The 23,642-nt window shown below is 52.9% G+C and overlaps 1 protein-coding gene across 2 annotated transcripts; it reads left to right on the top strand.

Annotated features, from left to right (window-relative positions):
- Positions 1-503: 503 nt before the first annotated feature.
- Positions 504-15,263, top strand: AGTRAP (angiotensin II receptor associated protein). Of its 2 annotated transcripts, none has more exons than XM_030942954.1 (5): positions 504-645; positions 10,442-10,476; positions 12,044-12,149; positions 13,003-13,177; positions 14,567-15,263. In XM_030942954.1, the coding sequence occupies exons 1-5, from the start codon at positions 619-621 to the stop codon at positions 14,680-14,682; spliced, it is 459 nt and encodes a 152-aa protein (XP_030798814.1). In that variant the 5' UTR covers positions 504-618; the 3' UTR covers positions 14,683-15,263. The 2 variants fall into 2 exon arrangements, with proteins under 2 accessions (XP_030798814.1, XP_010355676.1); XM_010357374.2 differs by having other exon boundaries at positions 522-645; positions 13,003-13,198.
- Positions 15,264-23,642: the final 8,379 nt, after the last annotated feature.

The raw sequence follows: 23,642 nt of genomic DNA, 5'->3' as shown, positions 1-23,642 counted from the left end.
GTCTCGATCTCCTGACCTCGTGATCCGCCCGCCTCGGCCTCCCAAAGTGCTGGGATTACAGGCTTGAGCCACCGCGCCCGGCCTAACGTTTTCTTTAGCAACAGCGGTTAGCTCATTTACTCCTCACAAGGATCATATGAGGTAGGTATCCTAAATAGTTACCTACTATGTAAATAGTTACATAGGGAAATGGGAAGGAGAGAGGGTGCCCCCAAGGACCAGACACAAGCTGTTGTCACATCAGCACTTTGCGCTTGGACGGTCCCCCAGTTGTCCTGGCTGCAGGCAGCCCCAACAGCCCGCTTCCTGGAGTATTAGCCAGGCAGGATACGCCCTGGGCAACAGAAACTCCGACTTTTGCCAGAGGCCCCCAGGTACTGCCTGGGCGGTGGCGGGAGCCTGGAGCTTGGCGGAAGGCGCGCCTGCTGACGCCGTCTCCTAGCAACCGAGCGACGGTCACGTGACCCGCTCCAGCCCGCTTCACGTGGTCCGGATCGGCGCTGGGGTTGGAGTCCCCGCAAAGGGCGGGGCGGGGCGGGGCCGGGCAAGTTTGTTCCCCGAGTTCGGAGCCCAGGAGCCCCCGCGGCTGCCGCGCAGGTGCCCTCGGCCTGGGTCGGGATGGAGCTTCCTGCTGTGAACCTGAAGGTGGCAACGGGCTGGGGATGGGGGTCCCCTTTGCGGGAGGTGGTGGGACATTTGCATTTTCCAGGAAGGTGGGAGGACCGGGAGTTTGGGGGAAAGAGGGATGGGAGGGAGGAAGGGAAGGTACAGACCCCACGCAAGAAGGAGGTGGGCAGGCAGGCCACAGCAGGGAGAGTGACTCAGGCACAGGCCAGCAGGGCGACGCAGAGGGGCCGTTGGAGGTGGCAGGGGAGGGCAAGGGCCGCCCCTTCCCGGACTCAGACCCTCCAGCAGGCAGCGCTGGTGCCAGGATTGCTGTTGCCTGCACGCCCAGAATTCCCCTGGAGGAGGAGGAAGGCGCGCGGGAGGGGCTTGGAGGCGGCTCACCTCCCCCGCGCGGGATCAGGGACTGGGCCTGCCCCCGGGTCCCAGCACCGTCCCAGGAGCCTCCTTATTTGCTAAGTCGGGTTCAGGAAATCAGATGTTCCCAAGCAATTGGTTTTATAAAGTTTACACGTCCAGCGCCCTTATTTCATAATTAAGAAGCACAAACTCCCACAGAAAGTACTTAAAAGCAGAAAACCCCAACTTTGTGCACTGGGGAAAACCTTGCAGGGCTTCCTGTGGTGTCTTCACACAGGAACGGTGCCAGCGGGTCTGGGTGCCAGCTGCTGTTCTTCTTTTTTTCCCCACCCAGCCCCGCCGCCCACGTGTCTGGGCTCCGTTTGCATTAGAGGGGCTAGGGGCTTTAGCTTTGGTCAGGAAGGTGTGGACCTTGGACCAAACCGGCCATTTTGGGTCTTAGTGCAGCCTCCTTTGAGGCAATATCTAGGAATGTCCTCTTACTCATAAATGACAAAGCATTTAGCTCCCTGTTGGTGTCTGGCAGTAAAGGAACCTGAGAGATAGATGGTTACAAAACAATGGCTTAATACACTTTATTATTACACAACATCTGTGCTGACTTGCCATGGGCCCCTTTCCGTTCTTAGTCATACTTGCTTCAGCAAACCTTCCTGAAGCTTCCAGTCAACGGTAGTGGGGAGACATGGCTGGAGCAGGGGGAATGGGCTTGTGTGGAACGTTCAGCTGGAAAGAAATTTACGTGACAGCAACCGAAGTGTGTTGGTATCCGCACCTACTCTATTCCAGGCAATGTGGGGTTAACACCAACTGCCTTTTCTCTGATGAGGGATTTGCTTAAAATAATTGCTGAGAGAGGATCAGGTGAGGGCTGTGGGAGGGATAGAGCTCTCATTTATGGGCTTCTGTGGTGTGCCAGGTTATATAATCAAGGCAACCTTATGAGAAAGCTGATGTGGTCATCTTTTTACAGATAGCAAACTTCAGCTTAGACCAGGTAAGTTGCCAAGGTCCCACAGGGAGTAAGGGGCAGTATCACAATTTGAACCCATAGGGCTCAGACTCCAGGGCCAGGTCTTTTCTGGGGTACCAGCTTAGTTAGGGCTGACTTTAACCTTGGCTGTTTCTGTCTTTTGGGAAGGCTTAGTCTCTTAGGGGCTTTTTTGAGCAACTTTTTAGGCCTGACAGGCTAAGAGCATCCACAGGTATGAGCTATGCTGGGCAGCTCAGCCAGGATGAAAAGGCTGGTCCTCCCCTTGACTTGGCAAACAAGATCCGCCCTCTCCAAGGGTGTTAGCCGCTACCAGTCAGAGAAAACTAAGTGCTGGGTGGCCCTGAGGGGTCAGGGTTGCCAGGTCAGGTACAGGAGATCCAGGTGAATTTGAATTTCAGACAGTAAGTCTCAGGCAGTATGTGGAACATGTTAACAAATTATTCATGATCTCATATTGGAAATTAACTGGGTGTTCTGTATTTTTGTTTGCTGAATCTGGCCATCCTGTGGAGAGCAGCCGTTGACTCCTTGCTTGCAGGCACTTAGGGGATGTTCCGAGATCAAAGCCCTTCAGGAGGTGGGGAACTGCTCCCTGCGGCCTGCACTCCCTCATTTTGTATATTCCTTGGGCAAGGGCTGAGTGTCCGCTTCTGCCCAGCTCAACCAGAGTGGGCAGTGGTGCCAGGTGAGAAGAAACAGCTGCCCTAGGCCCTTTGCACAAAGGGCAGCCCCTGACTGAGCCTTGTCCATGTAAGAATGACATTGTGGGCCAGGTGTGGTGGCTCACTCCTGTAATCCCAGCACTTTGGGAGGCCGAGGTGGGCCGATCACGAGGTCAGGAGATCAAGACCATCCTGGCTAACACGGTGAAACCCCGTCTCTACTAAAAATACAAAAACAAAATGAGCCGGGCATGGTGGTGGGCACCTGTAGTCCCAGCTACTCAGGTGGCTGAGGCAGGAGAATGGCCTGAACCCGGAAGGCATAGCTTGCAGCAAGCTGAGATCGTGCCACTGCACTCCAGCCTGGGCGACAGAGCGAGACTCCGTCTCAAAAAAAAAAAAGAAAGAAAAAGAATGACATTGTGATGAGCTTAGAAAGGACTGGACTTGGGTTCAGAGGTCTCGTGGGAAGAGGACCTTGGGAGGAGGATCCATTGGTCTAGTAGGTAGTGTAGCATTAGGGTTAAAAACTCAATAATGAACTCAGTAATGAGGGATGCAGGGCTGACTTCCTGACAGGCACTGTGTGGAGCGCTTTCCACACCTCTCCACCTCCCTGTACCACTGGATCCACACAACAACACTGAATAAGGCATTATTGCCCTGCTTTACAGAAGAGCAAACAGCTGTTCTGAGAGGTCAGGTGACTTGCCCAAGGTCATTAGGTTCTAAAGTCATGGAGCCAGGATCAGATCCACCTGTTTGCCTCCAGCACCCACGAAGTTAACCGCTGCACGACTCTGCCTCCCATCTGTGGCAGCCCTGACTGGTGTCCTGGGGCCCCGGCCACCCTGGGGGATCTCACTAGCGCATGTAACGGGCCACCAAGTGTTTGCACAGGACTGGTAGGCGTATGTTCCATATCTGGAAAGTCCTACCCCGCCATGGGTCCTCTAGTGGCAAACAAAGGGTTGAAGTCTTGGTCTTCATGCCCAGTTGGTTTCTCTTCAACCTTTCCTTCTCCAGGTTAGACTTCCTCATTTCCATCCGCCCTCTACGGCTCTTCGAGATCCTGACGGTGTAGCACAGTGGACAGAACACAGACTTTGCGGGTAGGCAGGTCTGCATTCAAGGTCTTGAGTAGGTTTCTGTGTGACCTTAAGTAGGTTTCTGAACTCTCTCAATATCAATTTCTTCCTTGTAAAAAGAAGATAAATACAGTCCCTACCTCCTAGGATGATGGATCCCATGGTCCAGGAGGTAGTCTAGAATTAGGGCTACAAATTCAGGCTGGGCCAGGTGCGGTGGCTCACGCCTGTAATCCCAGCACTTTGAGAGACCCAGGCAGGTGGATCACTTGAGGTCAGGAGTTCGAGACCAGCCTGGCCAACATGATGTAACCCCACCTCTACTAAAAATACAAAAATTAGGCCGGGTGCGGTGGCTCAAGCCTGTAATCCCAGCACTTTGGGAGGCCGAGACGGGCGGATCACGAGGTCAGGAGATCGAGACCATCCTGGCTAACATGGTGAAACCCCGTCTCTACTAAAAAATACAAAAAACTAGCCGGGCGAGGTGGCGGGCGCCTGTAGTCCCAGCTACTTGGGAGGCTGAGGCAGGAGAATGGCGTAACCCGGGAGGCGGAGCTTGCAGTGAGCTGAGATCCGGCCACTGCACTCCAGCCCAGGCGACAGAGCGAGACTCCGTCTCAAAAAAAAAAAAAAAAAAAAATACAAAAATACAAAAATTAGCCAGGTGTGGTGGTGCTTGCCTGTAGTCCCAGCTACTCAGGAGCCTGAGGCCCGAGGATCACTTGAACCTGGGAGACAGAGGTTTATGTGAGTTGAGATCGCACCACTGCACTCCCAGCCTGGGCGACAGAGCAAGACTCTGTTTCATAAAACAGACAAACCTCCGGCTAGATAGATCGATTCTGACATTTGTGTCTGGGCTTTGTTGTTTGTAAGCTTTATGAATATGGGCCAATTTACTTAATCTCTCAGAGCCTCAGTTCTACCCCATACAGTTACACGGATGACATGAGTTAGGTGCAGCGCAGGTTAGACGCATGGCAGGCAGGTGCTTGTCAGTAGCAGGAGTTGCTGCTCTTGTTGACGATACAGGATCCCTGTCCCACAGAGGTATTTAACAGTTAGTAAACGGATACTTACAGTGACCGTCCAGATAGATGCTTGTCTCTGGCAGTTGAGGCACCCCATTGGACAAATGGGTACTGCCTCCATTTCGCAGAAGGGAGCCTGAGGCCTTGGTGCGTGGACCAGCACCCAGGTCTTCTGTTCCAACATAGCATCCTGGGACCCTCTGCTGCCTTGGCCCATGGACCCCTGTCTGGGAAAGCTGGGCGGCCTCCCCTGGGCTGAGCACTGTAGTGAGAGTCCAGGGGCTCAGGTCCGTCTTTCCTGCTCAACTGGGAAAGGTCCTGGCCCTGCCACCCATTTAGCTCAGGTCCCTCCCCTGCTTCCAGCTCCTCTTTCAGGCAGTACCTGAGAAACCTGTGTCTCTTTGGCTACCAGGAAGCTCCCCCAGGGCCAGTAGACAGTGCTTTTGTCCCGACAGTTACTGGCCCCTCTTTCCCTGGGCTGCCAGGAAGGGCAGGGCCCGTTTGGCTCAGTTTCTCCCTGGAGCCTTCCTGCACATGAAGGCCTCTCTGGGTGTCCTTGTGTTACAAAGATGAGGAAACTGAGGCAGGGGAGGCTTAGGCTTCTGGACATTTCTTTCCCCAGGGACTTAAGAGAAGCACATGGTGCTAACTTTCTTCATGTTTATCAAACCAAAGTGACGTCACACAGAGGGGACTGTGTGTGTTCCAAGGATCTGCAGTATTTCCAGGTTACATTGTTTTCTTCCCTAGCAGAGATGGCAGAGGTGTGGACCCAGCTGGGTGCCCACTGTGTACTACAGGTCCTTCCAGCGCTGGAAGGTCTTTATCTCACAGGTTGTAAGCATGACCCTTGGGGTGCCCTGCAGATCAGCGGCCCCCGTAGGACTCAGCCTTTCATGCTAACTGCATTCTCTCCAGAATAATCCAGGGCTCTGCAGGGCCCATTTATTAAAGACCTTTTGTGTGCACAGTCTAGGCATAGGAGCCAGAGCATTGAAAATGAAGATCATTCCAAAACAAGCCCAGAGTGGGAAGAGTTAGGTGTCGATTTTGGGGAGGAAAGGGGCGATGGGAGCTACCTCCCCTCTGTCTCTTTCCTCGGTGTCTTCTTTAAATCCAAAAGCTGGATGTTGGGACCACTGTGGCTGACTGTGTGGTGTGGCCCTGAGTGAGTTCCTTTCTGTCTATGGTCCAGGGTTTACTATCAGATAGAGGAGACAGCAGTTAGCTCTGAAGATAAGAATCATCCTCATGCCCAGCCCTGCCTGCCCCCAACTTCCCGTCCCTCCCTCCTCCACTCCCCTCACCTTCCACTCCAGCCACACTGGATTCTGTTCAGTTTCCAGAAAGTTCCATGCCCCCCTTCTGCCACAGAGCCTGTGTGGGTGCCGTCTCTCCTGCTCAAAATGCTCTTCTTCCCCTTCTGCCTCCTCCATCCCTTCCTCAGAGAAGCCCCTGACCTCCCCACCCTCCCAGCCTCCCTGCTGTTCAATCAGGTGCCCTTTAGTTTGCTATAGCTTTCCTTCAGGATGAGGGTTCACTGCACCTCCATTGCTAGGGCAGAGTACCTGGTTAGCAATGTCAGTCCTGAGAGTGCAGCTCCAAGTCTTCTCTGCACACCTCTGACTCCCCAGGGTGGATGAAAAGCAGGTGCCAGTGATGCTGGGTGACACTAAATGTTTAAGAAACTTAACACCATTTGATCACTTCAAGCCCCTGGGAATTGAAATCCATGGAAAACTATACCTTCCCGCCTCAGTTTCCCCATCTTTGTAATGGGGAGAGGCCTGATGGCTGGACAACACAGTGTGGGTCTGAGTCCTGGCTCTGCCATTGGCCTGCTCTGTGACCTTGGGCAAGTGACTTCCTTCTGAACCTCAGTTTTCTCAGCTGTAAAATGGGGATAATAAGACCTCAGAGGATTTAGTGCTTTTATATACAGAAAGCACTTAGAATGGCACCTAGCACGTAGGGAGTGCCCAATAGTAGACGAAGGTAGGTGAGGTGATGGCAAGGGTTCCTTCTAGAGCTCGCCTCCTGTAAACACACTACTCAGCCTGGTCAGAGTCTCGAGATCTTCTTAAAGTTCTGTGCATCGGTCCTTACAGAATTATTTTCCTAGTCTTTTGGAGCTGGGAGAGGAATTTCTTTTGGGCCACAGAGCCAGGCGCCTTGTGGTTCACTCTGGCCCCGGTCCTGGAGGTGAAGGTGAAGTAGCTCAGCCTCCAGCTCTGGCTTCCATCTGCCCCCATGTGTGAACCTTTCTCACAAGCCCACACCGTTCCCAGCTGAAGGCCCGCGCCCCCAGCGGGGAGGTTGAGTGCACTGGTTTTGGAGGCGAGTTTGAAATTTCATTCCAGTTTGCCACTTGCTACCTGTGGAGTCTTGTTCAACATAATTTATCTCTGAGTCTTGTTTTCTCATCTGTGAAATGGGAATAATAGTATCTGTTCCAGAGGCTGCTGTGAGGTCCAGATAAGGTCATGTGAGACGGTTGGCATAGGGCCTGGCACATAGTTGGTGTGTGGTCAAGAGTAACTCTTCTAGAAATGTTTTTTTCTCCTCTGCCAGAGTGAGTTTGTCTTACTTTCTTTTCTTTCTTTCCCTCTTTCCTTTCTTTCCCTTCTTTCCTTCCTTTCCCTTCCCCTTCCCTTTCCCTTCCCCTTCCCATTTTCCTTCCCCTCCCTCCCTCCCTCCCTCCCTCCCTTCCTTCCTTCCTTCCTTCCTTCCTCTGTCCCCCAGGCTGTAGAGCAGTGGCACGATCTTCACTCACTACTTACTCGACTTCACTGTCTCAAGTGATTCTCCCACCTCAGCCTCCCAAGTAGCTGGGACTATAGGCATACTCCACCATGCCTGGCTGGCTAATTTTTTGATTTTTTGTAGAGATGGGGTCTTACTTTGTTGGCCAGGTTGTTCTCAAACTCCTGGGCTCTAGCAGTCTTCCCCCTCAGCCTCCTAACGTGTTGGGATTACAGGCGTGAGCCACCGGAGCCGGCCCGGAGTCCTCCTAACGTGTTGGGATTACAGGCGTGAGCCACCAGAGCCGGCCTGGAGTTCTTTTTTGCAGGTGGTGAGGGCTCATTCTGCCTTTCCACCCAGGCCGGAAACCCCGGCCTTCTTCCAAACCTTGCCCATGTCTGGGCCAGCACGCTGCCTCTGCCCCAGGCAGGTGGCGTCTCTCCCAGCCTGACCCCTCGATCCCTTGAGTAAGCTTCTTCTAGGGCCCTCATTGACCACCAGGCCTGTTGAAGCTTCCAATTTGGGGCTTCCGGCCTCCCAAAAATCTCTGTGCCACCCCACCCCCACCTCAAACATCTCCACGCTCACCGCCACCCACGCAGGGCCTGGGGCTCGGCCCCACCTTTGCTTGGCTGAGCCCCGCTCATACTTTGTGCTCAACCCGGGTCCCTTCTCTTTGGAAGCTCTTGCTGCAGCTGCCTGCCCTCCCGAGGCATCTGCTTTTCTTTTTTTTTTTTTGAGATGGAGTCTCACTCTGTTGCCCAGGCTGGAATGCAGTGGCCTGATCTGGGCTCCCTGCAACCTCTGCCTCCCAGGTTCAAGCAATTTTCATGCCTCAACTTCTGGAGTAGCTGGGATTACAGGTGCCCACCACCATGCCTAGCTAATTTCTGTATTTTTAGTAGAGATGGGGTTTCACCATGTTGGCCAGGCTGGTCTCGAACTCCTGACCTCAAGTGATCTGCCTGCCTTGGCCTCCCAAAGTGCTGGGATTACAGGCATGAGCCACTAGCCCAGGCCCATCTGCCCTTTTTTTATTTGCTTTCCAGTCAGGGCCTTGTTGATATCCTGGAGTAGAGACCAGTTCCAAGAGAGGAGGCTGTTATTTTAAGGACATAGAGGGCATTAAAAAGGGTAAAATATTGGAGTCAAGTGCAGTGGCTCCTGCCTATAATCCCAGCACTTTGGGAGACCAAGGTGGGTGGATTGCTTGAGCCCAGGAATTTGAGACTAGCCTAGTTAACATAGGGAGACCTCGTCTCTACAAAAAAAAAAAAAATTGCTGGGCGTGGTGGTGCACACTTGTAGTCCAGCTACTGGGGAGGCTGAAGCAGGAAGATCACTTAAGCCCAGGAGTTCGAGGCTGCAGTGAGCTGTGATGGTGCCACTGAACTCCAGCCTGACCCACAGAGCAAGACCTTGTCTCAAAATTAAAAAAGAAAAAAAGTAGAATATTGCAGAAATCCAGAAAAATAGCCAGAGGGATTTTTGTTGTTGTTTTTCCTTACCATAGGGCATACTGAGCTATCTCCCTGTAGAAAAGTCTCAGTGGCGTCCCTCATTGCACTTGGCATGAAGCCCACGCTCCTTCCCAAGGCCCTCAGGCCCCCCTACCTGTCCCCAGCCACCCTCCCTTTGCTGGCTTTCTCCAGCCACAACAGCTGCTTTCCCCTCTGTCCCTGCACAATGCCCCAGCTCCAGTGTCCCAAGAAATCACCCTCATGTGAGCCCCCACCCCCACCACTCTGCCTCTTCTGATTTCAGAGCAGACTCCCTGCATTCCACAAAGGAGCCTCCCGCCCTTGTGTTACAGGAAAGGGGTCCTGATCCAGACCCCAAGAGAGGGTTCTTGGATCTCGCACAAGAAAGAATTCAGGGCGAGTCCATAGAGTAGAGTGAAAGCAAGTTTATTAAGAAAGTAAAAGAATAAAAGAATGGCTGCTCCATAGGCAGAGCATCCCTGAGGGCTGCTGCTTGCCCTTTTATTTTTTAATTAATTTGTTTGTTTGTTTGTTTATCTTTGAGATGGAGTTTCGCTCTTTTCCCCCAGGCTGGAGTGCAGTGGCACAATATCGGCTCACTGCAACCTCCATCTCCCAGGTTCAAGCAATTCTTCTGTCTCAGCCTCCTGAGTAGCTGGGATTATAGGCGCACACCACCATGCCTGGCTAATTTTTGTATTTTTTAGTAGAGACAGGGTTTCACCATGTTGGCCGGGCTGGTCCTGAACTCTTGACCTCAGGTGATCCACCCGCCTCAGCCTCCCAAAGTGCTGGGATTACAGGCGTGAGCCACCACGCCCAGCCCGGTTGCCCATTTTTATAGTTATTTCTTGATAATACGCTAACCTAGGGGTGGATTCTTCATGCCTCCCCTTTTTAGACCATAAAGGGTAACTTTGTGACGTTGCCATGGCAGTTGTAAACTGTCATGACGCTGGTGGAAGTGTAGCAGTGAGGACGACCAGAGTTTACTCTTGTGGCCATCTTGATTTGGGTGGGTTTTAGCCAGCTTCTTTACTGTAACCCGTTTTGTCAGCAAGGTCTTTATGACCCGCACCTTGTGCTGACCTCCTATCTCATCCTGTGACTTAGAATGCCTTCACCATCTGGGAATGCGGCCCACTAGGTCTCAGCCTTATTTTACCCAGCTCCTATTCAAGATGGAGTTGCTCTGGTTCACACGCCTCTGACTCTTGGAAGGGGCGTGGGTGTCAGTAAAGGCATGAAGCGGCCCTTCCCTGACCTGGCCTGCTTTCTTCCTCCTCCGTCACTCCTGGGCCACCTGCAGTTGCTGGTTTGTCTTTTCAACAGACATTTCTGAGGCCCTCAGAGGTGCCAGGTGCGGGGGCCTCCTGTGTTTTCTGCACCCGATGCTTTCCTGCCCCTGTGGTGGTCATGTTCACAGACCTTTTCTCCCCCCCTTGTCGTACCACAGGTGATTCTCCTAGGTCACTGGCTGCTGACAACCTGGTAAGTGACTCTGTGGGTATCTCCGTGTCTCCTGCGGTCTCAGGGTCTGTGTCAGCCGGGTCAGGTCCTGGTTCTGCCATGTTTTAGCCAGGTCACTTTGGGCCAAACAGCTCTGCCTCTCAGGTCATCTGCACAATAGACATAAGGATTGCACACCCTGCAGGAGCTGGGAGGGAGACGAGGAAGAGTGCTCATCAGAGCTCCCCAGGGCCTGCCCCGCAGTGAGGCCTCAGCATTGCAGCTTGATTTTCACCTTTACCATCTCTTTTAATCTGTTGAGCTTCTGGAGACATTTCTCTGCCAAACCAAGACTGGAAACCCCTGAGCTCACATGTGCACTTTGTAAACTTCGAAGTGCAGTGCACAGGGCAACGGCTGTGAGTAATATGAACAGTAGCCATCATGGTTCATGACCTTGAGAAGCAGGGCCAAAAATACAGATTTCTTAGTCACACTTCCCCAAGATTCTGAGTTGGTGATTCTGGGCTGGGACCCAGGCACCTGCTTTCTTAAAAGCAAAAGATAAGATGGTTTATTCAAAGACGTATTGAACCAAATGGCACTTCACACCTGCCTTGTAAATGTCTTCTGCATGTTACCCTTCAGTGAATGTCCTATAAATCTAGGAAGCATTGGTAATAAACGAGGTAGACTTGGTCCCTGTCCCCTGAGTCGTCTTTGCAGCACAGCAGGGTGAGCAAGAGCATGGCCTCTCCAGCCAGACTCCAAATCCCAGCCCCACTGCTCAGCAGCTGTGTGACCTTGGGCAAGTTACTTAACCTCTCTGTGCCTCCGTTTCCTTATCTCTAAGGATAACAGTAATACTGCCTTCCTAGGGTTGTTAATATAAATGCACATAAATTAGTTAATTTAAAGCAGTTAGAACCATGCCAGGTACTAGCAAGTGATCTGTGTTCACTATGATTTTGATTGGATTGACAAGCAAACAAGTAAGTCAACAATGTCAGTTAGTAGCAATACCCTAAAAAAGATAATAGGGCGGGGCTTGTGTTAGGAAAATGACAAGGTTGTACTTAGCACTGATGGGTGAGGGAAGGAGTCTCAGGGTGAACATTCAAGTTGCCACTGAATGACAAAAGGAGGGCCAGGTGTCAGGGTAGAGGGCGCCCGCCACACAGGGCAGTGGCTGGGAGGTCAGCAAGGGCGGGGCTGTGTCCGGGATCCCACAGGCCCCTTAGGTCCTGGTGAAGAGTCTGCATTTTATTCTAAATGGGATAGAAAACTGTTGGAGGATTTTTAGCAGATGAGTGACAGCATCTGACTACATTATGGGTTGCTGTCTAGAGAATAGAGTGGCAGTCAGGACACTGGCACAGGGTGGCTGCGGCTGTCATCTGGCAGGAGACGGAGGTGCTTTGGATCTACAGGGACACAGCCAGATCCAGGGTCTGAGTGGGAGGCAGAGCCCATAGGATTTGCTGGCACAGCCGAGTGGCCTCAAAGACTATGGTGTGTTCTGGGAGGAGGCCCTGAGACCCCGGAGCAGGAGGGAGGTGACCTGCGGGGTGGTGGCCGCCTGACAGGACTGAGCTACCTCTTCCTACAGGGGCTGCATTGTATTCTCGGGCTCCTATCCCTGGGCCAACTTCACTATCCTGGCCTTGGGTGTGTGGGCTGTGGCTCAGCGGGACTCCATCGACGCCATAAGCATGGTGAGCCAGGGTGGGGGAGAGGCGGCAGGGTAGGGGGCCGCAGCACAGGGTGAAACACAGCCTGGTTCTGCCACTCCATCCCGTCCCAATCTTCCCCCTCTTCCTTGGGCTGCCACTTCCCATTGTCTAAAGCCTTGTTCGTCAGCCTCCTGGGCTCCGGCCCATGCCTGTCTTCAGGAGCCCAGCCTGCTGCTCTTGTCTGGCTTGGAGAACCCCAAGTCTGCCATTATCTCCCCGAGGAAAGCCATGGGGTGGGTCCCACAGGTGCCTCAGATTAGCCACTTCGCCAAAGCAGCAGAACATCCCCTGTAACCTGCCTCTGGGGCTCTCTTTTAGGGGAGGGGCTATGGCTGGGAGACCCGGCCAAGGGGGCACTCCACATTTTAGGAAGTAGATGTGACCCTGCCCTACCAAAACCTCCCACAGGGGGAGCTTGTCAGCACGTGGGGCAGTGAGCGCTCCCACACGGGCTCTTCAAGCCAAGTCCAGGGCCTCAGGATGACTGAAAAGGGATTTTCTTTGTGTTGGAGACAGACTGGGTGCACTCCAAGGACCCTTCCTCTATGGCGGTTCTAGAGCCAAATCTTGTGCCCGTCATGGCCTTGGAGGTGACGGGAAATGGGTGGGGAGGGAGGCTCTGGTGGAACCGAGACCTGGACCCCCGGCGTCCCTGCCCCCAGACTGCAGTCTCAGCCAGCAGCTTCCCAACGGGGTCCTGCCTGCTTGCTTGATCTGTTTTCCAGCAAAACTCAAGGACACAGTAGGGCACGAAACAGCTTCCCATCCGGTATATGGTGGGGGAGCCACGGGGCCGGCGGGGGTGCTGTGCTCATCAGTGTGGTGTGTCTTGCAGTTTCTGGGTGGCTTGCTGGCCACCATCTTCCTGGATATCGTGCACATCAGCATCTTCTACCCGCGGACCAGCCTCACGGACACGGGCCGCTTTGGCGCGGGCATGGCCATCCTCAGCTTGCTGCTCAAGCCGCTCTCCTGCTGCTTCGTCTACCACATGTACCGGGAGCGCGGGGGTGAGCTCCTGGTCCACACTGGTGAGGCCACTACCTCCAGCCGGCTCCCCACTCTTGTCTCTCCCTTGCCTGGCCCCCAGCCTCTCCCTCAGTGAGCCAGCCTTGCCCCATGGGGCCAGGGCTCAAGGTGCAGGGAGAGCGTGGCATGGGCGCTCTGTACCAGGCTGGACGGGTCCAAGCTCCTAGTCTCTGCTGCAGGAGCCCAGGGGTCCTCTGGTTGTCCTGGTCTGCCGTGACCTTCTCCTGCTGTGAAGCTGAGGCTGGGCCCTTCTCTCAGCCCAGAGCACAGGCACAGCTTGGGGTATCATTTAGTTCCCGGGGCAGCCCTGGGCTGTCTCCATTCTGAGGGCCACAGGCACCTACAGGTCTCCTTTCTGTTCCCACCGGGGCCCATCACTGGAACCCCATTTCCTGCCATGTGGGGTCTTCCCTCTCTTGAGGCAGAGACTGTGCTAGGTGGCCAAGGGAGAGCCCGCGCCAGTGTAGGCTATGGGAGCCTCAGCGAAGACAGCCCTGAACAGGGAGTACTTTCCCTGCCCACTGGCCCCTCCCCACTCGCCCAGCCTTACACCTGCCCTCTCCCACGCCCTCTCTGAACTCCTGTACCCCTTCTGCTGGTGGCCGAGCCATTTGCCTGCTCTCTGACACCTCTCTCTCTTCCTTTCTCTCTCTCTTTGAGAGGAGTGGAGGGAGGTGGTGGGGTGTGGCCTTCTACCTTTCACTCCTGAGAAGAGATGCCCTAGGTGGCCTGTGACTGCCACCAGCTGGTCGAGGGTAGGAATGGCCTGGGGCTGCCCACAGTGGCTGACGTCAGCACTGCCTGGACCTGCCCCAGGTGAGGGGCGCCAGAATGTTTCTCCCATTAGACAGATGAGGAAACTGAGGCCCACATCCCTTGGGACTTGTTCAGGGTCTCAGGATGAATGTACAGAGTAGGGGTGGGAGTAAGGCATTGGGGTACTCGGAGCCCTGCCTTGGACCCAGCCCCAGCCTCTGAGGCCATCTGGATATGGTAATGTGGTATCCTTGTACCTGGGAGGGGAGCTGGAGAGGACTGCGTGGGCCCGGGGCTGGCGTCCCTCTGCCCAGGTTCCTGAGCACTCGCTGCCTGGGGAAGCCCATGGCACAGGGGCCAGGAGCCTGGCTTTGGATCGGCTGCCTAGGCGTGGATCCCAGCATCATCAGCTTCGAGCTGTGTGATCTTGGGCAAGTCAGTTCATCTCTTTGACCCACGGTTTCCCCATCTGTAAAGTGGGGACAATAAAAATTTGCATGATGTCAGGATGCCCAGCCCGAGGGTGGCGGGGGTGGGTCTTGGGTTGGACTCAGCCGAACATTCCGACTTCTCACCCTTCATTTTTCTTTCCCGCCATGTCCCCTGCCACGCAGGTTTCCTTGGACCTTCTCAGGACCGTAGTGCCTACCAGACGATTGACTCAGCCGAGGCGCCCGCAGATCCCTTTGCAGTCCCAGAGGGCAGGGGTCAAGATGCCCGAGGATACTGAAGCCAGCCACACTGTGCCCGGCCCCGCCCCAGGCCTTCCTTGTGCCTGGGAGGTCGTTCTAGGGATGCTTCTGACCTCCATCTCTTGGACCTAAGATGGAATGTATCTCCAGCTCAGGGGTTACCTGAACCAAGTGCCCTGAGAGGCCAGGAGCCCCTATGGGCCACCCAGTGCCTTGCACACTCCTGTCCCAAACTCCCTGAGGCCTCCCCTCCCTTCAGGGCACCCGCTGGTTCCCAGGCTGGAACCATGGTCTCTCTTCACCTCCTACCGCACCACAGAGGCCCCCAGCTGAGTCCTGCCTGAGTGTGGCAGGCTCAGGCCTTTAAGGACCACTGATGCCCCCTGAGGCCTCCCCCGAGTTTGTCAGGCTTCGGTGGAAGCCCTGAGAGCTTCAGGTCCTGCTCAGCTCCAGGAGCGGTCTGGCATGGGAGTGAGGCCCCGTGCTTCTCACTGCCTGGTTACATGGTGGCTAGGGATGCAGGGCTGGAGGTCAGAGGCGTCAGCAACACTGTGACCCACCACAGCCTCCAGCCTCCCTTTTCGGAGCCACAGCATTAAAGTTTGGGGAATTCTATAGATGGGCTGTGTTTTGAGCCACTTTCAATCTCCTGGCTGGGCTGGGGCCTGGCCTTGTTCCTGGGAAGATTTCTCCTGCCAGTTCCCAGGTGGAGCCTGCACTAGGCTGCCCCAATCTGTCATGGCGGGAGGAAACGGGCATGCGCGTTGGCTGAGCTGGGCTTGTGCCTGACTCTGGCCTAGCAGAGGCCACAGCAGAGAGAGAAACTGGTGGGTGTGGTGTGTGGGCATCCGTTTCTCTGAACCAGATGACGCAGGCACTGTTTAGAATCTTGCTCTGCCACTTACTAGCTGCATGCCTTCAGTGTCTTCTAGAAAGGGTTGGTGCCTGCTCCAGGTGTAAGGTGCCTGGCGTGAGGAGGGCTCCCTCAGTGATGGTGAAGTTGTTAGCAGTGGACTTGCTCCTCGGGCCAGTGACAATGCTAGGTTAGGAGGCAGGGGCGACCTCTTCCTGGCAGCCCCTGTGTCTGGTCACCGCTGACTTGGGCTGACACATCCAGAAGTTCCCCAGGGCCCGGGCCCACCCCACGGACAGGTCTGGCGGTTCACAGCTTGCTCTTCTGCCCCTGGCCCCGAAGTGCCAGGACTTTCCCAGGCCATCCTGGCTTGTCTCTGGCACAGGGTCGAGGCCTAGTGCACAACCGCCACCATTCTGGTGTCCATCTGTCAATCAAAAGAGGCTTAGTACCTGCCTGGTGCCGAGCAGACGGGGCTGCAGTGATGACCTTGGGAGCCTGCTCTCTCAACCTAGGAGTCTTCACACCTGAAGGATTACAGACAGAGGCAAGAGCTCTGAAAGAAGGGGACACAGGCCTCTGGGCCAGGGAGGAAGGCTGCTGTGAGGAAGGGGCTGTGCTCTGGGCAGAGGGCTGCGGAGCAGCTGCGGTTGTAAGAAACTGGAAACAGCCTTGCTGTCAGGAGACGGACTTCATTGTAGGGAGTATGGACCAGTAAGCCACGGTCCATTCATCGTATGGAGTACGGTGCAGTGAGCCACAGTCCATTCATTATAGGGAGTATTCATTACAGGGAGTGGACCAGTAAGCCACGGTCCGTTCATCGTATGGAGTACAGTGCAGTGAGCCACAGTCCATTCATTATAGGGAGTATTCATTATAGGGAGTGGACCAGTAAGCCATGGTCCTTTCATCGTATGGAGCACAGTGCAGCAGTTACAGCTGATAAAGCAGACCTCCTACTAACGTTGGTCCCCTGCAAATGTGAACAAAGCAGACTGCAGAATGACATTGGGATGAATTTTCAAACCTCACAGCAATGCCATATGTTGTTCCTGGGTTTATGTGTGGTCAAATAGTCCAGGTAAAAAGCCTGGACTAGAAGGACCTGTCAGGTTCGTGACTGTAGCCGCCCTGGGTGGAGGAGGGGCGTGACCCAGGGGGAATGCGACTAAGACCCAAGTCTATTTCTCTTGTGTATACGGTGTCCTGGCCCCGGGAGGGCTTGTGTGCCTGCATCATGAATGTGTCAGATTCCCAAAGGGAATGAAAAGCCAGGGCAGGGGCTTGGCCCAGGCAATGGGGGCAGATGATGGAACCTGGGCCACGCACAGGGGAGTGTATCCAGAAACCTCGGTTCCTCATCGTCCCAGACCCCCAGGTCGAACCGGCTCTGCAGGAGAGGACAGAGGAAAGCTCCTGTCTCGGGGTGTGCCGCAGAAGCAGAGTCTGCGATGAAAGCAAGGGAGCTGGGCTTTCCAGTCATTGGCCAGGAGCTGCTCAGGGAGTGGGAGAGGGTGGCTTAGATTTGCAGGCACTGTGCCCCCCTGACCGTGCAGGCAGTCAGAAGCCAGATGGCCATCAGAGGCAGACAGAAACAGTGGAGGAGGCACCCGTGTGGCTGCTCCTTCCACACAGCAGGCTCCACAGGGAGAGCTTCTAACAAAAAACAAGCACCCCAGAGCCCACTGTGCGTGAGGCTGTGTTCCAGAGGCAGGGGATGCCAGGGTGCAGGAAAAGTCACCCGGGGCATTCCATTTAGCATGAGAAGTTCTAGGCAGTGTGACAGCTAACAAGGCCGGAGGCAGAGAGTGGGTGAGCAGAGGGTGGAAGGGGGAGAGAAGAAGACAGTGAGGTCAGAAGGTGGCTGGGGTCAGATGTGCAGGCTTAGCAAGTCATTCTGAGGACTCCAGCTCTCACTGAATGAGATGGGAGCCCCTGGAGGGTGTTGGGCAGAGCCAGGCAAGGTCTGCCTTACATTCTATTTCTTTCTTTTTGAGTCGAAGTCTCCCTCTGTCGCCCAGGCTGGAGTGCAATGGTGCAATCTCGGCTCACTGCAAGCTCCACCTCCTGGGTTCACACCATTCTCCTGCCTCAGCCTCCCAAGTAGCTAGGACTACAGGCGCCCGCCACCACGCCTGGCAAATTTTTTGTATATTTGGTAGAGACGGGGTTTCACCGTGTTAGCCAGGAAGGTCTCCATCTCCTGACCTCATAATCCGCCCGCCTAGGCCTCCCAAAGTGCTGGGATTACAGGCGTGAGCCGCCGCACCCAGCTTTTTGTTTCGTTTTGTTTTGAGACAGAGTTACGCTCTTGTTGCCCAGGCTGGAGTGCAATGGTGCGATCTTGGCTTACTGCAGCCGGGTTCAAGCAATTCTGCCTCAACCTTCCAAATAGCTGGAATGATAGGTGCTGCCACCATGCCCGGCTAATTTTTGTATTTTTAGTAGAGACGGGGTTCACCATGTTGGCCAGGCTGCTCTCGAACTCCTGGCCTCAGATAATCCGCCCGCCTCAGCCTCCCAAAGTGCTGGGATTACAGTCATGAGCCACTGCGTCTGGCCTGCATTCTCAAAGGACCACCTTGGTGCCTTAGATGGGGATAGAGGTGGGGGTGGTGACAAGTGGTCAACTCTTGGGCACTCTCTGAAGGCAGAGCAACAGGACCTGTGATGGGCTGGATGGAAGAGGCAGAGACGAGCCTGGGACTGCGAGGTGTGGGCCTCACTGGCAGGCTGGAGCTTCCATTAGCCAGGAGGGAGGACGTGGGAGGGCAGGTCCAGGATAAGGCCAGGACTTCAGCCATGGATGGGCTGCACTGTGCTAACGAGGCTTCCCAACCAGACATTCTCACCACCGTACAACTTTTAAAAGGCCCGTGTCTGTAGGGACTTGGAAGTAGGGCACTCTGCAGGTTTATATAGTGTCTGACTTTCTAGAGACTGTCAACCACAGGAGGCAAATTCCTCTTGCCTCTGGTCTCCTGCTGGAGAGGGCTTGTATTAATCTGTTCTCATGCTGGTAATAAAGACATATCCTAGACTGGGTAATCTATAAAGGAAAGAGGTTTAATGGACTCAAAGTTCCACATGGCTGGGAGGCCTCACCATTACTAAGGTGGAAGGCAAATGAGCAAAGTCACGTCTTCCATGGCAGCAGGCAAGAGATAGAGCCCGTGCAGGGGAACTCCCATTTATAAAACCATCAGATCAGGCTGGGCGTGGTGGCTCACGCCTGTAATCCCAGCACTTTGGGAGGCTGAGGCGGGTGGATCACGAGGTCAGGAGATCGAGATCATCCTGGCTAACACGGTGAAACTCCGTCTCTACTAAAATTACAAAAAATTAGCTGGGCGTGGTGGCGGGCACCTGTAGTCCCAGCTACTCGGGAGGCTGAGGCAGGAGAATGGCGTGAACCTGGGAGGTGGAGCTTGCAGTGAGCGGAGATCATGCCACTGCACTCCAGTCTGGGAGACACAGCAAGACTCCATCTCAAAAAATAAAAAATAAAAATAAAACCATCAGATCTCATGAGACTTATTCACCATCACCAGAACATAATGGGGAACCACCCCCCTGATTTGAGTATCTCTACCTGGCCCCGGTCTTGACACGTGGGGATTATTACAATTCAAGGTGAGATTTGGGTGGGGACACAGCCAAACCATATCAGGACTGAAGTCACACTTGTCCAGTTTGCAAATCTATTTCTTGTTTTCACAAAGCTGAGCCTTCCACATGAAGAAGCCAGAGAAACTGCCCCACGGGAGGTCACTGCCTTCTCCAGTTGACCAGAACTGGACCAGAGCGGCAGTTCTGGACCAGACAGGGCCCCACCTCAGGCCGGTTCTGAGAGTCTCCAGAATGGCCTGGAAATGCCAACTCTCACACTGTGTCTCTAAACGGGCGCTGGAGTTAGTGAGCCTTGGTTTAAATCCCCTATGCACTCTGTAACTGGCTGTGTAAGAAACACTGTCTCTTAACCTCACTGTGCCTCTGCTTCCTTATCTGCAAATGGGGACAATAATAGTGCCTGACTCAGGTATTAGTGAGGACAGAAAATGGTGCCACATAAGTGTTTAATAAATGTTAGATCTCATTATCTGTACAACTGTATAATCATTTAGAGAGGGAAGGAGTCCAGGTGGCCTGTGACTGGTACCAGCTGGTTGAGGGCAGGAGTGGCTTGGGGCCTCCCACCCTGGCTGACCTCATCGCTGCCGGACCTGCCCCCAGGTGAGGGGCACCAGAATGTTTCTCCCATTGGACAGACAAGGAAGCTGAGGCCTGCAGCCCTTGGGACTTGGTCAAGGTCCCAGGATGAATGTACAGAGGAGGGGATGGGCGTAAGGAGTATGGGGTACTTGGGGCCCTACAGCCCTACCTCGGACCCAGCCCCAGCCTCCGAGGCTGTCTGGATAAAGTAATGTGGTGTCCTCGTGCGTGGGAGGGGAGCTGGAGAAGAGTGCGTGGGCCCGAGGCTGGTGTCCCTCTGCTCAGCTTCCACGGGGAAGCCCATGACACAATGGCCTGGAGCCTGGCTTTGGGCTCGGCTGCTTAGGCGTGGATCCCAGCATCATCAGCTTTGAGCTGTGTGATCTCGGGTAAGTCAATTCATCTCTTTGACCCAACTCTACGAACATTTCTTGAGTGCTTTCTACAAGTTCTCAAAAGATTGGAAAATTTTTCAGGAAGTAAAACAGATTTTCCTCACTAGCAACAGAACTCAGAACCCAGTTCTACGGGTGGTCAGGTGCTTTTGTACACACCTCTAAGTCCAGAAACTATCTACAGAGTCAACAGGTTGTCATAAAATATTGTCATATCTAAGATGACAATTCAGTATCACAAATTTGAACTTGAAGGAAAGTTAGACCTCCCCTAGCCCAGTGGTTTTAAAAATATTTTATTTCAAGGCCAGGCACAGTGGCTTACGCCTGTAATCCCAGCACTTTGGGAGGCAGGAGTTCGAGACCAGCCTGGTCAACATGGCAAAACCACGTCTCTACTAAAATACAAAGACTAGCCGGGTGTGGGGGCTCGTGCCTGTGATCCTAGCTACTTGGGAGGCTGAGGTAGGAGAATCACTTGAACATGAGAGGCAGAGGTTGCAGTGAGCTGATATTGCATCACTGCGCTCCCACCTGGGCGACAGAGTAAGACTGTCTCAAAAAAAAAAAAAAAATTATTTCAAATCCTTTGTTTAAAAGAAATATTCAGTATATAAGAGGCAGCAGGTCTGATCAAGTACCCTCTCATCACTACCAGGGAACCCAGGGATCCCCAGAGCGCAATGTGAAATCTGATCTCCTAGATCCTGAATCTCCTAGACACAGGTCCGGAAGGGGCAGCCTTAGACAAGGGCACACGGAGACTTGATTTCAGAACTGGAATGTGGCAATGCAGAGATCAGGATTGCCAGTGGAGTTTTAAAAGAATGAAACAAGTACAAATGAAAAATACAGCAATTGAAATCAGAAACTCGGTGGCTAGGTTAATTCATAGAATAGATACATCTGAAGAGAGAATTGGTAACCTGGAAGATAGATTTGAAGAAATCACCCAGAATGCAGTAGAAAGAGACAGAAAATACAAAAAAAAGAAGTTAAGACACAGGCAGGGTGTGGTGGCTCACGCCTGTAATCCCAGCACTTTGGGAGGCTGAGGTGAGCCGATCACGAGGTCAGGAGTTTGAGACCAGCCTGGCCAACGTGGTGAAACCCCGTCTCTACTAAAAATACAGAAATTAGCTGGGTGTGGTGGTGGTTGCCTGTAATCCCAGCTAGTCGGGAGGCTGAGGCAGGAGAATTGCTTGACCCTGTGGGGTGGAGGTTGCAGTGAGCCAAGATCACGCCACTGTACTCCAGCCTGGGTGACAGAGCAAGATTCCATCTTGAAAAAACAAAAAAGAAGACACAAAGGATAGAGTGAGAAGGAACGATATAAATATAGCCAGAGTTCCTGAAGGAGATGATGGGAGAGAAGCAACATTCAAAGAGATAAGTCAGAATATTTTCCAAAATGGAAAGACAACAAAGCTCAGGTTCAAGAAGCTAAACAATTCCCAAACAGGATAAATAAAAAGAGGCCGGACGCGGTGGCTCACACCTGTAATCCCAGCACTTTGGGAGGCCAAGGTGGGTGGATCACTTGAGCCCAGGAGTTGGAGACCAGCCTGGGCAACATGCCGAAACCCCATCTCTACAAAAGACACAAAAGTTAGCCTGGAGTGGTGCCTGTAGGCCCAGCTACTCAGGAGGCTGAGGTGGGAGGATCACCTGAGCCCAGGGAGTTCGAGACTGCAGTGAGCCATGATGGCGCCACTGCACCCCAGCCAGCCTGGATGACAGACAGTCATTCTAACAGAACATGGTTCAATCATTTCTATACCTTCACCACCTAGAACAGTGTTGGCACCCATGGCACCCAGTTAATGCTTTATCAAAGTTGTAGAATGAATGAATACTGCAGAACACCAAAGACAAACATTAAGCTCCCAAAAGCAGTCAGACAGAAAAGATATTGTCTCAAAAAGATTGACAATTACTGGCAGCTGATGTCTAAACAGCAAAATAGAAGTCAGAAGACAGTGGAATGATATATTCAAAGTGGTCAGAAAAATAACTGTCAACCTAAAATTATGCACCAGTGAGTTATCTTTCAGGGGTGAGGGTAAAATAAAGATACTGAGAAAAATGACAGTTGAGTTTATCACCCATAGATCTTTGATATAGAAACATCTGAAGAATCTTTTGATGGCACATGGAATTTTTTTCAGAAGGAAGATCTGAGCTGCACAAAGGAAAAAGTAAACATGGTTTAGTCTCCCAGACAATAATGTGTAATTCAGGACAATCTGACCAGAAACAGAGTGTGCTGAAGCCCTTTATTTTGACCTAAAAGGAGATTAAATACTGGCAACTTTAGATTTTGTTAAATATACATATTAAAATATCTTGAAGCCAGACGCGGTGGCTCATGCCTGTAATCCCAGCACTTTGGGAGACTGAGGTGGGCAGATCGCCTGAGGTCAGGAGTTCAAGACCAGCCTGAGCAATTTGGTAAAGCCTGGTTTCTACTAAAAGTACAAAAATTAGCCGGGCATGGTGGCAGGCACCTGTAATCCCAGTTACTAGGGAGGTTGAGGCATGAGAATTGCTTGAACCCAGGAGGTAGAAGTTGCGGTGAGACAAGATTGCACCACTGCACTCCAGCCTGGGGGATAGAGCAAGACTCTGTCTCTAAATATATACATATGTGTGTGTGTGTGTGTGTGTGTGTGTGTGTGTGTGTGTATGTGTGTGTGTGTAGGATAACCACAGAAAGAAAAGATATGAAACGTCCAGTTTCCAAGCCAGTGAGGAGCAGGGGAGGACCTGAAGAAAAAGAAAACCTTGATCAATTCTTACAACTGCAAGAAAGGAGAGAGATGAAACATTTGGCTACTAGCAAGCACAAAAATAAGATGGTTAAAATAAATATGTCAAAATCATACATTTGTAAGTGAATTAAACTCGAGATACAGGCTTGTCAGATCAGATTTTTTTAAGTACCAGCCATATTATGCTTACAAATGACAAACCTAAAATTATGGACATGGGAAGGCTGAAGGTAGAAGGATGAAAAAGTAATATCAGGCAAGTAGGGACCAAAGTGGAACTGGTGGAGCTAATTTGACTTTAAGGCAAAAGATATTACTAGAGATAAAAGACAGTCAAAACCTAAAGAACACGCTGGGTGCAGTGGCTCACGCCTGTAATCCCAGCACTCTGGGAGGCTGAGGTGGGTGGATCACCTGGGGTCAGGAGTTCAAGACCAGCCTGGCCAACATAGTGAAACCCCGTCTCTACTAAAAATACAAAAAATGTAGCTAGGGGTGGTGGCACATGCCTGTAAATCCAGCTACTCCAGAGGCTGAGGCAGGAGACTCTCTTGAACCCAGGAGGCGGAGGTTCCAGTGAACCAAGGTTGTACCACTGCACTCCAGCCTGGGTGGCAAGAGTGAAACTTCTTTTCAAAAAATAAACAAACAAACAAACAAATAAATAAACCTAAAGAACAAAAGCTTCCATCCACCAGGTTTAGGAGGAAAGACTAGACACATAGACCTAGGAAGGGAACAGTAATCACCTCTTCCTTCTTCAA

Source organism: Rhinopithecus roxellana, chromosome 12 (genome assembly GCF_007565055.1).
Source record: "Rhinopithecus roxellana isolate Shanxi Qingling chromosome 12, ASM756505v1, whole genome shotgun sequence".
Lineage (NCBI taxonomy): Eukaryota > Metazoa > Chordata > Mammalia > Primates > Cercopithecidae > Rhinopithecus > Rhinopithecus roxellana.
This window is presented reverse-complemented; position numbering and strand designations above follow the sequence as displayed.

Bases quoted from the DNA above. Each gene is read 5' to 3' on its own strand.
- AGTRAP (XM_010357374.2), top strand. From the start codon at position 619: ATGGAGCTTCCTGCTGTGAACCTGAAG. The intron at 646-10,441 runs GTGGCAACGGGC...GTCGTACCACAG, and splicing joins TTCCTGCTGTGAACCTGAAG to GTGATTCTCCTAGGTCACTG. The intron at 12,150-13,002 runs GTGAGCCAGGGT...TGTGTCTTGCAG, and splicing joins CCATCGACGCCATAAGCATG to TTTCTGGGTGGCTTGCTGGC.